The sequence below is a fragment of the Canis lupus genome, chromosome 4 (assembly GCF_048164855.1).
Source record: "Canis lupus baileyi chromosome 4, mCanLup2.hap1, whole genome shotgun sequence".
Classification (NCBI taxonomy): Eukaryota; Metazoa; Chordata; class Mammalia; order Carnivora; family Canidae; genus Canis; species Canis lupus.
The window spans coordinates 29,701,132-29,717,306 of NC_132841.1; the positions used below are offsets into that span (position 1 = coordinate 29,701,132).

The 16,175-nt window shown below is 60.7% G+C and overlaps 1 protein-coding gene across 11 annotated transcripts in view; it reads left to right on the forward strand.

The window, feature by feature from the left end:
- Window positions 1-16,175, forward strand: part of ZMIZ1 (zinc finger MIZ-type containing 1) — a 231,064-nt gene that overhangs the window by 180,420 nt on the left and 34,469 nt on the right. For 10 of the 11 annotated variants that reach the window (XM_072823768.1, XM_072823759.1, XM_072823764.1 and 7 more), the window contains one exon: window positions 15,231-15,375. In XM_072823768.1, the coding sequence (XP_072679869.1) occupies window positions 15,231-15,375 (145 nt within the window). Of the gene's footprint in view, window positions 1-15,069; window positions 15,137-15,230; window positions 15,376-16,175 lie in introns of those variants that run through there. The other variant, XM_072823765.1, reaches the window with a different exon arrangement.

Genomic DNA, 16,175 nt, shown 5'->3' on the forward strand with positions numbered 1-16,175 from the left:
TGGCAGGAAATAAATGCAAGAAGAAGTGGAAGGGAGTAAGTGCTGTGCAGGATGACCAGCCAGGGGAGGGAGGCAGAGGACGTTGGGGCGGGTGGGGTGGGGGGCAGGGGTCTCAGGCTAGATGCGGAGAGGTCAGGGAAGCCCTCACCCAGGAGGTCAGGGAAGCCCTCACCCAGGAGCGACTGTGGGGTGAGGGGATGAACCATGCAGATATCCAGGGTGCGAACCTTCCAGCCAAGCATGGCTAAGGCCATGATGACGTATGTGAACAGCTCTGGAAGGAAAACCCAGAGCTGCGCTAGCAAGAGTCCCCTGGTTGAGAGGAGCTAGGCAACAAGCCTGGGGCCGGGGAAGACTGTTCTTCGCGACGTGTCCTCTATCCCCTCCGTTTGTAATCGCGTGCACACGTGACTTCTTCAGAATCACGTTGGAAAGTTTAAAGAGGGGAGGTGGTGAGACTTAGCGGAGATGGAACCACCAGAAGCTGTGGAAAAATGAGAGATCGGGAGGCCAGCAGACGCCGGCCCCGGTGCCTCTTCGGGTCTGCGCCTGAAATGTTAGCTTTAGAAGGAGACGGTATTTGTGTATCACGTAGGTAAAAAGGAACAGCATTAGTGAAAAATGAACAGTCCCTTTCTGCCGGTTGTTTTGGCTGGCCGTCTTTGGGCAGGTTCCTTAACCCCTCTGAGTGCCAGTTTCCTCCTAGAAAATGGGAGTCATGATCTTGACATCACAGGACTGTCGGGAAAACAAACAGAGAAAAGGGATGTGTCGAGTTTCTGCCTGGCTTGCCGTTGACCTTCACGAGGGCATGTCCCTACACGGCCTGGCGCTCAGGGCAGAGGCGGAGAGGGCGTGTCCCTGTTCTCCGATCCTCCGAGGGCTTGAGATCCCAGGCAGGTCCTGGCTGTGCCTTCCAGCTCCTTCCAGCTCCCTCCGAGGCAGCTGGGCTGGCTCCCGACCCCCAGGCGGCTGGCCGTCCAGACCCTGTGGCCCTGCTGGTGGTCAGTGGTGTGGCCAGCAGGCCCTTGAGAGCATCCTCAAGATCCAGCTTGGCCAGCTGGTGCCTGCTGGACTAGGGCCAGCTGGTCCTCTGGCTCCGATGCCCCTGCCCGCCCCGGTGTTTCCTTCTCTCTGGGTGCTGTGTTAATTTTTCATGGCTTCCATCAGAGGCAGAAGGCAGAGAGCCGTTTCCTGCAGGGAGAGAGCAGGCGCTGGAGTGGGGAGGAGGGAGGCAGAGCTGCGTGGTGATTAAACGCTGCAGAGACCTCAACTAATGACGGCTCCCTCCCCCAGCTGCTCTGAAGGAGAAACAGGGAGCCAGGCCTGAGCCAACGGTGGCCCAGGCTGCTGCCTGCCACCCCGACCCCACCCCACCCCGCCCCACCACCCTACCTGGGGCTGCCTCCTGAGAGCCACAGTCATCCTGAGCCCTGCAGGACCAAACACAGTCCTCCGTGAGGCTGACCCCAAGGTGGGGAGGGCTCGGGGTCACACAGCCAACACACTAGCAGGTCGCGGGGAGACGGTAGCAGTTGCCTCATGGGGTGTAGGCTTGCATGAGACAGTGTGTGCAGAGTGCTCAGGACCGGGCCTGGCCTGAGTCGAGTCCTCCAAGCACAGGAGCCACCGTCGGGGTTTCCCGGTTGCACCTCCACGGCAGATAGGTGAGGCTGGCTTACATGCAAGTGGAGACAGGTGCATAAAGCTCTATGCACCAGGGTCTCGCCCGAGACCACACAGCTCACAGCGGGTAGATGAAACAGGGACTCACCCACCCTGGACTCCCTACCCAGTGTTCTTCTGCCTGTGCCAAGGCCAAGGAGAAAGCGCCCAGGGTCAAGCCTCCAGGGCCTTGAACGTAACAATCGAGGAAGTCAGCAGCAGTGTGGGAGACCATGTGCCAACCAACAGTTCCCCTTGGCCTGAAAGCTGGTGTACATTCTGAACCCAAAGAGGGAAGGGGAAGAATTATTCCTTCTTTCTCCGTTCATGCAGCAAATGGCAACTGAGCTGGCCCCTCTGTCTAAACAGTGGTTCTCAGAGTGGGGTTCTCAGACTGGCGGCATCAGCATCGCCTGGGAACTGGCCAGAAATGCAAATTCTGGGGCTCCGTCCCACCCCCACTGGATCAGACACCCCACCAGAGGGTGAGGCCTTCTAGATGATTCTGAGGCACAGGCAAAATTGGGAACCCCTGGCCTAGAGATCCAGGGGGTTCGAGTCCTGGCCTGGGACCTCAGCATCCAGGACACCGATTCACCCAGACATCCCCCAGGTGTGTCACACTCTGAGAAACAGGTGCAGCCAGGAAGCACTATATGTAAATGGAATTCTTATAGATGATTATTTTCATCGCAACAAGGCAGCTGGATATTTAAAGAAACCTCACAGAGAATCATTTCATCTCAAAGGAGCTTCTACAGAGAGGAAATTCCTCTCCCATTTCCTGCCCACCCCCCTCCCCAGTGTTCTAGAAATTCATTCTCCAAGTCATGCTTTTCCTTTGAGTGGTGTCCACCTATCCATAACCAAAACAGGTAGACAGTATAACACAGGGTCACCAAAATGCACCAGGGGCCCCAGCAGTGTAGCAAAGGCCAGTAGGACCAGTCTAGTGTTTCAGGCAGCCAGGTTCCCCACGGCCAACCCCTGCTGGGCACCCGGAGAGGTGGTGACAGCCAGGCATGGGTGGCTTCCAGGGCTCCCTCCAACATCCACCTTCACAGGGTTTCTCAGAAAACAAGTGATGCACTAGGAAGCCCAGACAGAAACACCAAATATACAGGTGATGGGCTGCTCTAGTTGGATACGTGGATAAGAAGGGGAAAGGAAAAAAAAACCTTGCAACACAGTTGTTCCAGACAGAGAACCCACTGGAAGGTTGTCCTCTCCCCCAGTGTGGGGCTAGGTTACCTCCCTGATTTGCAGAGTGCCGGCAGCTGGAGCAAGAACTCTGTGTCCACCTCTAAGCCACCTGCCTGTGACTCAAGCCTTTGCACAGCTCGGGCTCCCCTTCAGGAGCCCAGCCCCAGGGAGGATGGACAGACGAGCCGTCCGCCTCTCTTGTACTGTGGACCTGAGATTCTTGCAGGATGATGAGGTCACTCGGGCAGGGGAAGCAGAGGAGGGTTGGGGGTTGGGGGTGGTCCACACGGCTGCAGGCAGGAGAGCCGGGGATCTGGTCAGCAGGTGTGTCCTGAACGTGCTCTCTCAAAGAGCACAGAGTGACCTTAAAGCCATTCTCAGGAGGCAAGTGTGTGGATCACCAGGCCACGTGCCACCTGCCCCAGACCTGTCTCTCTTGTCCTTGTCACCGTGGTACACACTCTGTCAGTCACTCCAAGGCTGGGGAGCTTTCTAGCTGGTTCCTTAAGAGAAACAGAGGTGCCCAGGGAGCAGCACCTTCCCAAGGCCTGGTCCTGGAACTCCAGGAGGGTCTCCTGGCTTTGGGAGCCCAGGCTAGGTGAGAGGGAACCTTCATTTGAGGGTCTTGGGGTTGGTTGGATGAGGATCAAGAGCACCTGGGTTTAGCCGTGGGGACCAGAACTAACGGTGGGGGTGCACAGCCGGGCCTCTTAGCACCCAGACTCACGGCTGTCTTCCCTTCCTTGAAAGTGGACACGCTGGGTGTTTAGACTTGGCTTCTGGTTGAGCCTGGAAAGGCCTGGCTTCACTCTGACCCCTTCTTATGCTGGGAGCAGGAAGGCCTGGACCACCTGCCAAGCACTGAGCTGGGAAGCTTCAGGAAAGCCAACTAACTACTCAGGGCAGAAACTGATGCCCCTGCCCCTGCCCCCGCCCCTCCAGTTTCCTTAGAGTGAGCAATGGGCAGTGGTGTTCAGGCCGCAGGAGAAACTATATAGACAGGATAGAAACAGGCTCTCCAGGTAGTGCCTGCTGGATTGAGGGGCACGTGGGTTCTGTGGCTCCCGGGGATATGCTCTGTGCCCATATGGCCCAGGTCTGGTCTTGCAGACCCCGCAGGAGTGTCATCCCGGGGTCAGCAGGGTGGGGAGAGCACCCTCCGTGCCCTCGGCCTCTGGGCTCTCCTCTGCCTTGCCTGGGTGCTGCCTCGGAGAGAAATGGAGCTGGGGAGACTCGTGACTCTCAGGACCCTCCTCCCAGTGGGTATTCTCGTCAAACCTTGGGTAGCCAAAGGGATCTGTCCTGTTGAAACCCATGTCCTCCCAGAATACAGGGTGGGGGGGTGGGCAGATGCACAGAGGCCATCTGGCTTCAGTCTGTCATGGGGGTGGGGGTGGCTCAGGGCCCCGCCGCCCTTCCTGGGATGCTTGCTTTCCTGTAGATGCTGGGTAATTTTCGGGGGGGGGGGGGTGTCTAGATCCCTAGATCCCTGCCCTTACTCTACTACCAGCAGGTAGCCCTGGGGTCAGAGGAGGGAGTCCTGCCTTGGTCCCAGCCTGCCACAAGCTCCCCTGTGCTTGAGCCAGGTTCCCTAGCTTCTCTGTCCCTGCCGTTCCTCTCTAAGATGGGGGCTGTGACTACCCCAGTACCGGGCAGTTTAGGAGGGCCCAGGGGGTGGGTGCAGGGGCACAGGACCCAGTGATGGCTCCCTACCAGCTGGGCTTAGTGGCCGCAGCCCTTTGGCACATGCCTTCTGTCCCAGCCCACCCCTCAGGCTAAGGAAAAGGAGGCATTGTCTCTCCGATGAAAATAGCCCTTTGAGCTGGTTTTGGGGTGTCTTCTCAATTAAACGAGGTTATCCTGGAAGGCTCCAGATGGTGGTGTGAGGCAGGCAGGGATTTTCCAGGCTGGGATTTTCCTAAAGCCCACAGACAGGCTCAACCTGTCTGGCATCTCCTCCTGGGCCCGACTGTCCTGCCCGGCAGGATGAAGGATGGGCGAACCGGTTTGGGAATCCTCCCTGCCAGCTCCGGCTCTGAGGTCCCCTGGAGTTCAGTTCCCAGGGTGAGTTCACATGCCTTGAGACTCCTAGCTCCTGCCAACCCAGGCAGCCCCTGGGGGGAGGGGGTGGGAGCATGTGAGGAGTGTTCTGGGAGGAAGGGCACAGCCCAGAGGCCCTCCCTGGCCAGGCAGGGACCTGAGACGACAGGCCGCCGAGCACAGGGACGGGAGCGGGGGCCAGGCGGGGCAGGCCATGAGCCTTCGTGCACATCCATAGCCAGCAGGACTGCAGCCCGCTCAGCCCTCCCTGCACCGGGGCCCGAGGGCGTGCAGGGGGGCGGGGGGAGGGGGCATGGAGGAGGGCAGGGTCGCTGGCAGCCAGAGGGCCAGCAGATGATTCCTCCTTGTTCTGACTTTCTTGGCCACAGAGTGATGAGAGATGACAGAGCAGGGAGCCGAGTGTGGGAATGATCTAGCACACTGTCCTCCGTGTGCCGCTGCTGCTGCTGCTGCTAGTACAATGATACAGCTGTTTTGCAGGAGAGTAAGATTTTTCCCCCAAGGAAAACATGTCTTGTTTTATAGTCCAAGGGTTAGCTGTCAGGGCCACCAAGGTCCAGCCTACAACCCCCCAGGGACAATGTTTTCTGTAACCGGAGAGAAGTCCTACCCCAGCAGCAGAAACCACAAAGTCCTCCCCTCCTGCCGACCCCCTCCTGGGCCCCCATCACCCCTGGGTCCTGCACACACCAGCTCCCAGACCTCAGCTCTGGGCTCCCGGCTTTATTAGTTGGGGTGCCTGGGCGAGGTGAGATGTCTAGAGCCCTTTCCATCTATCACCCGGGGACAGCGGGATGGAAGTGTCCAGGCCAGACGCCTGTGAGGACAGGCGGTTCCTACCACCACCCCAAAGCACCTGCAGGATTGAGAAGGGTGGAGGCTGGCCTCAGCCCTGAGAGACGTGACCCCATTACGAGAGCAGAGCTGGTTCACAGAGCTGCAGACTTCAGGGAGCACGGCACCCACGCCCGCGCCTTACATATGGCCCAGAGAGGGAGGAAGTTGCCCGAGGTCACACAGGAAGTTGGTGGCAGACCTAGGACGAGACGCTGGGAGGGCGCTGAATCACGGACAGGGGGTAGGCAGGAGGCACAGAGCTGCCTCCTGGGAATGTGCCTGTTCTCGGATCTGTGGCATCACAGATTCTGGGGGATGAGAGAGAAGCCATCCTGGGCCAGCAGCGGGGTCGCTGTCCTGTGGTGTGGGTCGTGGTTGAATCACCTCCTCTTGGGCCTCTGTTTCTGCTTCGTAAAACACAGACAGCCTCATACTTGGCCAGCCCCGTGCTGGCCTGGCGGTTTGTGGGGCTCGGTGAGGCAGAGGGTGCCAGGCAGGTGAGAGAAGCCAGGGGCTGTTCCTGCACCCTCCTGATCCCATCAGGTCCTCCCTGTCCACGCTAGGGCAAAGTCCCCCCGCTTCACAGGCAGGCACCTGGGGTCACCCTGCTGGCCCCATGGGCCCAGTGGCCATGTTCGGGCTGACACCGGGCCTCCTGCAGCCCAGCAGTTGCTGATCCTGACTCTGACCCTTCGTGGTCATGTGCGTCCTGTGCTGTTTTCTGGGGAGGAGATGACCCAAGAGAATGGGCAGGGAAGGGCCCCTCTTTCCATTTGTGGGGGCACCTAGCAGAGGAACCCCCCGCCCCGCCCGAGGAAGGGAGGCAAAGTAACAGCTCCATGGCCAGCTCTGTTCCCAGGGGTCATGGGTTGGAGCAGGAATCCTGCCCCTCATCCCTCCTCCTGCTAGACACACAGAGGGATGTGGACCGAGGGCAGCCAAGGCTCTGCCCAGACCTCCCAGTTGACCCGCCCCTTGTTTGGGGCCAGAGGACGGGCCCCTCGTCAGCTGCTCAGTTGGCCCAGCTGGAGAGGAGGGCTGCGCAGTCCACCCCCGACGGCCCCGCTCCCAGGCACTCCTGACAGAGGAGTCCGCCCCGCCTGGCCACCTGCCCCGCGTGGCCCAAGAGCTGGGTCAGGAGTGAGCAGCTTCTGGGCCTCAGAGACGTGGAGGCCTGCCATCTGCCTGATTCAGAGAGGCTGGCAGGGGAAGCGGAGGGCGTGGGCATAGCTGGGAGCTGGGGAGCGACGCTGCCTGCCCAGAGAGCACCAGTGCGAAGGAGGTGATGCAGGGCTGGGTCCGAGGTGTGGAGGCATTTTTGCGATCCTCACGGACATGAGTGAAATGAATTGTATTTTATTTGAGCAAAAGCACATAGATGGGGAGACAGAGAAGCCTCTTAACCCTAAAAGAAGGAGCATGTGCTCGGTGACAAAAAGAGAAGAGTTTATGTGCATGTCGTCCTTCCTATAACGCCAGGAGTCGTGCTGGCCTGTCCTATGCCTTAGCTGGTTTAATCCCGACAGCTTAGGAGGTACATAATATTTATTATCCCCATCTTACCCAAGGGAAAACCAAAGCACAGAGAGGTTAAGTGGCTTGCCCCCAGGTCACACAGCTGCCGAGGGGCCGAGCTGGGATACCAACACCAGCTGACTGGCTCCAGGGTGTATGTTCTCGGCCACTGGGAGGTCATCAGCATTTGACAGCTTCTGACTTCCCATCCCAAAACCTGGCACAAGACTGGCCGTTTCTTACACATGATGTAAAGCTTGTGTCCTTGCCTGTGAACAGGGGTTCCTCTTATTGTCTCCCACTTTACAGATGTCACGGAAAGACCAGACCACACCTGAGTCATGTCAACACCCCCCCATGTCCTCCTTCCCCATCCGCCCTCCCCTCCTGGCCCTCACTACTCATTTTCCCTGCACGCTGTGGGGAGTGGGATCCTGGGTCCCAGGCGCAGGCAGGGGCCCCACAGTCTCTGACTCCCAAGCTTCCCCGGGCGGCGGCCCCAGGGCCCCGTGGTTGGGAGATAAAAGAGAAAGATCAGAGACTGGGAGAGCGGGGCCTGGTCCGGAGGCAGGAGGAGGAAGAGCAGCAGCATGGCCAGGGAGCCCTGGGTGAGGTGCTCTGGGGAGGCCGAGGCCTTCCCCTGTGGGGTGGATAACGTCAACATGAACGCCAGCGTCACTTGTGAGCGGGGAAAACCCAGGGCGCCAGCCGGCCTCCCGAGGCGTAGGAGCTGATGCTTCTATAATCTGCTTACCTTTCCTTCCCCGTTTTGGCGTGGCCCACCAGAGGGTGCGGGTCACAAAACGGGTGGCAGTTGGCTCAGGTAGAGACGTTTGTGGATGGCAGCGCCAATCTCTGGACACATCGTGATAGGATTCAATGCAGGGCCGATGCTCCTGAGGCCAGGCCCCTGCCCCCGAGGAATGGAGGGAGGGATGGGGGGCTGCTGGCGGCTTTAGAAGCCACGGGGTGCCCGTCGCAGGTTTATCACCCTGACTGTCCGGCTCTTGGATGCAGCGAGTGTGGTCTGTCCATCCCTCCCATCTTCCGGGCGTCCGGTCATCCCGCTGTGATTCGTGTCAGTCCGTTGGTCGTGTTGGTGCAGTGCCTGGGCCAGGGGGCGTGCTGGGTGCTGGGGTTGCAGAAGCGAACCCCTCGGATTCCATTGTGGCCCGTGGGGCTCACGGTCCCCCCCCACCCCGGGTAGCCCGGCTCTCCTACTCCTCTCTGCATCCACGGAGCATCTACCATCTACCAGGCCGTGTGTGGCCTCCTCCGGGGATGCAGACTGGAAAGAGGTGGTCGGACCACATTTGTGGAAAAACTTCTGGCCGCCTTGCCTTGCCGAGTGTGGAGACGGAGACGGAGACGGATGGTGGGCTGGGCTCGTCGCAATTCAGGGGAGAAGGGACAAGGCTGCAGAAGGTGAATGGAACAGACGAGAAGCAAAGGGGACGCTCCGCGGACGGGAGCAGGCTGCCGTGGCCCCTGCCTGGGATGGCTGGGGCTGCCCCTGGGCTTCGGGTGGATGAGGGCACAGGAGGAACTGGGGCATGGGGGGCCTGGGGAGACCCCCAGGACGGGCCCCTGCTGCCCCTTCAGGGTCCCGCGTGCATTTAGTGACCTGAGGGCACAGAGACCTCTGAGAATGGGTCCTTCATGCTTCCCACGGAGCAGAGGGCTCCCCTGGCATGCTCCCTAGGGCTCTCTGTGCCTTGCCCTGCAAGACTTGTTTCTCACCCCCTTTCCCGGGGCACAGGGCACAGCAGCCGCCTCCTGGGCACACCTGGGTCCTGCCTGGCCCTGGGGCTCAGAAGAGCCTCCTTCCCTTTCTTCTTCCCTCTGTCCCTCTCCCTCCCTCTCCCTCCCCCTCCCTCTCTCCCTCTCTCTCTCACACACACTCCCTCGCTCACTCACATACACTCAGAGTTCCTCTGTTCTCCAGCAGCCTTTTAGCCGCTAAGATGCTCTTTGATACTTAATACGCCTTTGTTTCATTTTGCTTGTCGCCTCCCCGGGCTGCAGTGCATTCGATTATTTTCCGGCTTGGCCCTCACATCCAGGTCCCTGTGTCCTCCCCACCCCCACCCCCCGCCCCACACACGCCCCCCATGCGGCCCCCATCCCTTCCCAATCCCCAGACCTTCCCCCAGAACGAGCAGACCAGGCTTCTCGTGTCTGAACATCCCCTGCTCGCCTCCATAAAGAACAAACGCCTTGTTTCCTGTGGCCACTTGGCTGCCTCTGGTTCCTGGCTCCTTTTCAAGCTGGAGTCCAGCCTGGCAAGGGGCAGCCTTTCTCATGTGCCCGGGTGAGCTTGCTCACCCCTTTGATGCTCCAACTCCCAGACCCCAGCCTCTGCCTCTCCTCCACCCGCCTGCCCAGGGCTCATTGTCTGCTGGCTGCCAGGCTGCTCTGGAGAATGCAGCTGCACCCTCCCTACCTGGAACCTGGGCAATCCCAAATCCTGCCTCACAGCCTCCCCCTCCCTCACCCCGCCACCTCTCTGGTAAGACCTGCCCATCTGGGTGTCCTCTGCCAGGAGCTGCAGGTACCGTGACAAGTGCAGAGCCTGTCACTGTCCCCAGGGAGGACACATCTGGGACGAGCCAGGACTAAGCTGCCCTAGGACACAGCCACCTCAGACCCGCCCTCACTTTTACATCTGGTTTCTTCGGCTTGCCCCTCAAGCATACTGTGGTGGTAATGGCTACAGGGCGGGGGCAGGGGGGTGGCCCGGAAGATTCTGGGGAGCAGATGTCTGCGACTTTCTCTCCCTGCCCTCCTTCAGACCTGCCCTCCCGTGCCCTCCTGATGCTCAGCCCTGGAGCTCATTTCTGCTTCTCTTTCAGAAGAGTCCGTGCTGCCTTAGCCATAGCATCTTCTGGCACAGGGGTCCCCTATGAATAGAAGATGCCCCCTAGGTTACACGGCTGTTTTCTACCACTAGGAAGGAAGTCACGCCACAAATTACACCACAATATGGCATCGACTGTAAGACACGTGCTGTGGGCAAATGACCCTAGTTGTTTTAAGTCTGCAGCAGGGCTGGAGTGGGGGTCCTGGTGTCCCTGTGGCTTCTTGGGTAAGCTGCAGAGACAAGTGCAGGCACTGGGCACCTGTCATGTCATCTCCCAGCCGGTGTCCCCTCTCCCTTCCACCGACCCTTAGGGCTACCGCCTTCCCTTTACAGTGGCCATCTGGAACTCGGCTGCTAGAGACCGTGGTCCACAGCCAGGCCAGGTAGGTCTTGGGTCGGTCTGGATCCCAAAGGAGCCCTCATTGAAGAAGGCTGCTGTTGGGCCAGGAATCCCATGGCAGATCCTAGGGAGGCCAAAATACGTCCCTTCCAGGGCTGAAGGTACCTTTCCACTGGCCGAAACGAAGTCAGGGCTGCCTCTAACGGGGGATTGACTTGTGTCTCAGGCAAAGCAGGGCACATGATATTGTGCTTGCTCTGCCCCTCGGTACCCACCTCAACGGCTCAGAAGGGCGGGCAGGGGCAAGAGGCCACTCCGCAGAGCCTGCAGCGAAGCGAGCAGAGGGGCCCGGGCATCTGCTCCAGGGCCTGGGACTTACAGATGTCCAGCACCCACCCCAGCCCCTGTGCACTTATGGAGCTGCACACCTCCCCGGGTCATTTGTCTCTGTTGTATGGTCACAAGTGGCCAGAGACACCAAAGCCCCCATCCTGGTGGCCGCTTATCTACCAACCAAGGTCAGTAATGCTGACTGTCATAGCCAACACGCGTATGGTCCCTGCTAGGGCGCACAGCTGTACCCGCACCACATGGTGGTAGCTCAGCTCATCCTCATGACTGCCCATTAGGTGGGCAGTAGAATCACTACCACCCCATTTTAAAGATGAGAAAACTGAGCCTCAGGAAGGGGTAGGCAGCTTGTTCAAGGTGACACACGGGATGGTGGAGACTGAGCTGGGATCAGGTCTCAGGGACTGGTCCCAAAACCGGTGCCTCACCAGCCCTCCCAGGGCTGTGCAAAGGGCATGGGATTAAAAAAAAAAAAAAAAAAAAGGGCATGGGATCGACAGGCTACTTTCCTGGGGCTACCGTGGGTTATAGGGCTCCTTCGTTCCTCTACCTACCCTCCCTGCCTTCCTGGCTTCTGCTTGGATACCCTGGCAGTGGATCCATGACGCCGATTTAGAGCTCACACCAACTCCCTGAGGCAGGCAAGCATCTGGTAAGCCCATTTCACGGATGGGGAAACGGGGCCTCCGACCATGAAGCAGCCTGTGCGAAATCTCAGAGCCAGGGAGCGGCAGGCAGGATCCAAGCCCCGTCAGCTGTGGGACCACACGGCCAGGGCACCTAGCCCCCCACTCCCCGAGGCCTGCCTGCCAGCAGCCCCTCCTCTGCCCTCTCCTGGGGCGGCATAGGCACTGGTGCCCGCTGGGGCTGCCTGGACGCCTCCTGGGGGGCCTGCGATGGCTTCCTCCCGCTCACAAGGCTCGTCCTGCCAGTGGGAACAGGGATCATCCACAGACCCTCACCTGCTCTCCAGAGAGCACAGCCCGTGCTTCCCTGGCCTCCACGCTTACCGCACCGCACGCTGTTTGAAGCACTTCGTAGGTGTTAGTGCCATTCCAGTGTCACGACTGTCCTAAGGAGTGAGCGTTAGTATCGTGATTATTCAACAGATAAAGAAACTGAGGCCCAAAGAGCTCATGTCATTTGCCCAAGGTCACGGAACTCTGAGTGGTGGAACCCAGATTGTCGGGGTGCGTGGGACTCCCCGGACCAGACGCAGGGCTGTCCGGGCAGTCGGAGGGGCGCTCCTGGGCCTACCTTAGCCCCTTCAGATGCCTGGTGTCTCTTCCTGAAACCCCGCCCACTGCGGGCATCCTTGTGCACACTACACCCAGCCTTCCCATCCCTCCCACCCCATCCGGGGCCTCTTCACACCTGGCCTCCCTCCCGAGTCCCAGAGCCTGTGCTCAGTGGTCCCTTTTCATTTCCCACCGCAGAGAGGGCCCAGAGCAGGGAGCCACAGGGCCAGACTGACGCGCAGGCAGGACTGTCCCCACGAGGGCACACTCGGCCGGCGCAGCGCAGACGGGGGCACACATGCAGTGCACACCCAGACACCTGCCCTGCTGGGCTGTTTCTGTCCTGTCCTTGTATGACCCCCCACACACACCTGGCTCTGCCTGCCAGTCCTCCTGGGTCTCTGGCACTACCCAGCTTCCCTCTTCAGCCACAGATTCCCACATGTTGTCGTTACCAGCCTTTGCCCCACAACAGCTTGTACCAGCCCTCACGGCGAGAGAGCACGCACCATGGCTGTGCAGCCGCCACCGCATCCCCGCCAGCGTGGCCTCCATTCTAGCCCGGCTGCTTGGGCCCAGGAGGGGAGGGTGGCGGTGCCTTCCTCGCAGCCTGTCCTTTCCCCCCTCGCTTGTAGGAACCTGGCCGCCCTGGCACCTGTGTTGTGTCGTGACTGGCTAACACACGTCACATCTGCTCACGGCGTCCCAGACCCTTTGCAGCCAGGCCCTGCTGTGCCACCAGCTTCCTTTTCTTCTCTTTCCGGAAAAGCACTGCACTAGCGATAGGAAGTCAAGGGCCGTCCTTGACCAAGCAGGTGGGAGGGCTGTGACACTGGAGGGGAGCTCCCGCATGGCGCCGTGGCCCCCAGGAGGAGCGAGGGCTGGGAGGGGCGGCCGCGGGCAGCGGGCGGCACCATCTGGGGCCGTCCTTTGTGCTGGCAGCCGAGTAGTGCCTCCATCCCTCCATCACTGCGATCCAGCAGGCCTCGTGCTTGGCGTGCAAATGAGTTTCCAGATGCCCAGTGCCGCCCCCCACCCCCCACCCCACAAGAAGCGGTAACTAGGGGCTTGGGAGAAGAATGGAGCAATCTGGAAATTCATTTCTGCTTGTTCCAACCTCTCTGAATAGGCTGCCTCCCCCTCCAGCTGCAGCAGATGTGTGCTGGGTGCCCGCTTTAGGGGCGTTTCGCCACGGTTCTGGGCAGACGCACGCCAGGGTAGGGGCCTCTGGCAGCCTCCTCTCTGTGCAGGTGGTGGCGAAATGAGCCTCCCAGAGAGGGGCAGGACGCATCTTTTAAGACATAGCTCAGCCATTGGCACCTCCTCCCGAGGCAGAAACAGGTGCTCTCCTGGCGGGGGGGGGAGGGGGCACAGGCTGATTTTCAGCCCATGCTTGCCTCCCTGGTTGGGTATCTTCGGGCACCCGAGAAGCAGGGCAAAGAATGCCCCCCCCCCACCCCCATTCCCTGTGAGAACTACTGCCCTTCCCCTGCCCGGCAGCCCCTAGCGGTTCCCTAGGAACGGGTATGCGGCCCTCACAGGCAGCTCATGGCAGGACTGAGCGTGCAAGGCTCTCCGGCCAGTCCTCCCAGCTGCCTCTTGCCCCTGCCCACCAAGTGATAGGTAGGAGAGAACCCACCGCTCCCCACAATCGACAGAGCTGACGTGGGCCATGGGCAGGGTCTGACGGGGCTTCAGAGGGGGGGTCCCAGCCCTGCCTCCCAGGTCCTCGGGCTAATGGGGCACCCTGTCCGGGATCTAAGTGGTTTCTGAAGTGCCAGCCCTGTGCAGCACGTCCAGGACTTTGTACTTCAAGGCATCTTCCCTGATGCCAGCTGAACACGGTACAGGGGTGGGATTCAGATGAGGCCTGAGGGCTTCCTCATTGAATTGGTGGGACTGGAGAGCAAGGCCACTGGGTTTTTGCCTTCTGAAGGGTTTCATCTGCTCTCCCACATGTTGGTCCAGGCTTGGACTTCACCACTAAGCGGGGTGCGCGTGGGGCAAGGGTGCCCTCCATGTGTCTGCTCTTCTAGCTGTGGTTATTGTGGGTGAGTGACTTCCCCCTCAGTCTGCTCATCTGGAAAACGGGCACAGCAGCTGGCCTTCTGGATCATGCAGGGCAGATTTGAACAAAAGGAGCATGTTGTACAGCATCTGGTTGGGGGGGCGGGCCTGGAAGGGAGGAAACAGGCTCTGCGTCCGGCAGGTGGCTGAGCGGTCGTGGTTCCGAAGGCTCCTGGCAGCCCAGCCAGGCAACTTCCAGAGGTCACAGGCCAGGCTGGCCCAAGTACTCACAGCAGGCATGGGGCAGTGGCCGGGCTCACCCCATTGGGCTCCCACACAGTGAGCAAGGGCCCCATGTACCCCTCACCACACAGTCCAGGGAGGGAGGCAGGGCAGGGGTCACTCCTCTTCCCCTGCAAGCAAACTAAAGCCTAGAGAGGGTCTCTGAGCTCCCCTGGGTCACACAGCAGAGCTCCTACTCTTTGGACAATGGGCCAGCCAAACGGACCTGGAGGGTGCTCTTGGGCCCTGGTGACTGCATTAGGACAGTGAAGCCTGATTCTCCGGCACCTCGTTAGGTTCAGCTGCTTTTCTCTTGGTGTTTAAGGGCTCAAAGCCCAGATGTGGAGGGTCCCCGTTCGCTTCTGCCTTTGGTGGCCCCGGCCCCCCATGGCTTGGCCCCCACCCCACCTCTGGGCCACCCTCTGCCCTGGGAATCCTTAGTCCTCCTCAGCGTGGGTGCCCAGCAGCACAGGGACCTGCTGCAGGTCTCACTGGACGGGCGTGGGTACTTTTGCGAGGAGGAGTTCCAGGGAGAAGCCCGCAGGCACCCCGGGATGGTCAAGAGGCTCCAGGAAGGCTCCGGAGTCTGTGATTTTGCACCTTCCCCCACCCCCCCAAGGAGAAGCCACGTTGAGCTGGCTGTCTTTGCTGAGAGAAGCCTGGGGAAGGCCAGCCCTTCCTAAGCACGCCCCCCACAGGCTCTGTGCGTTGGTCCCACCCTGCAGATGAGAGCACCAAGGCCTCCCCAGGAGGTGGCTCGCCGGGTACCGCACGAAGGTGGGGGCACCCAGTCTGGGAAGGCAAGGTGGGGGCGGGCGTGGCAGGGTGAGGTGGCCACAGGCCCCACTGACCGTCCTGTCCTTCCTTGTAGCCCTGCTGTCCTCCTGGTGTGAGGAGCTCGGCCGCCTGCTGCTGCTCCGACATCAGAAGAGCCGTCAGAGCGACCCCCCCGGGAAACTCCCCATGCAGCCCCCCCTCAACTCTATGAGCTCCATGAAACCCACTCTGTCGCACAGGTGAGTGGGCATGCACCTCCAGGGGCGGGCCGGGGGCTGCTGGGTGGGCACTGGGCAGCCAGGCCTCGGGCCCCCGGATCTCCTTGCAGGTGCCCCTCATGGGGAAGACCTGGGGTGGGGGCCTCTGAGCAGCCATGAGGACGTCCCAGCTTTCCAAAAACGCAGTTGTTTTTTTAAATCCTGGTGAGCGAGTGCTGTTTCTCCCCCCACCGCAACAGAGCTTGCCAGCGCTGGTCTTACCCAGCTGCGGTGGAGGGCGCCCTCTTCTTCAGGATCTAGACTTTCGGGAGGAAAGTTAACTGTCCTGAGCGCGATCCTGAGCAGGGTCTTGGGCAAACCTGGAGGTACCCAGGGCCCAGACAGGGCTCGGGAATGTCACAGAGCCAGTGGTGCCTCCCGCAGATGGGGACAGAGCCAGCCCAGGCCGGCCGGGCAGGAGCTGAGTGAGGCTGGGCTGTCAGCACGGGGACAGGGCTGCGAGAAGCTCAGGGTCACGGGTGGGAAGGCCTCGGTGGAGGCCGGCGGGCACCCAGGAGCAGGCCAACCTGCCCACACCATCCTCAGAACCAGCAGGTGCCGCAGGTAACGATTCTGCAGTCCGCCTGCCCAGCCGGGCGCTCCGCCTGCGTGCTCTACCCGTTGGCCCAGACCCACAGGGCCTGACGCGCTGCCTGCTTCCCCTCGGCCGGTCCCGCTGGTGACAGGCTTTGGGGGCGGGGATGTACATTTGCTCTCACTCGTGACCCAGCCCAACCGAGGCCCCCTTGGCCCCGAGTGCTCCACCGGCCACCTGGGTCACG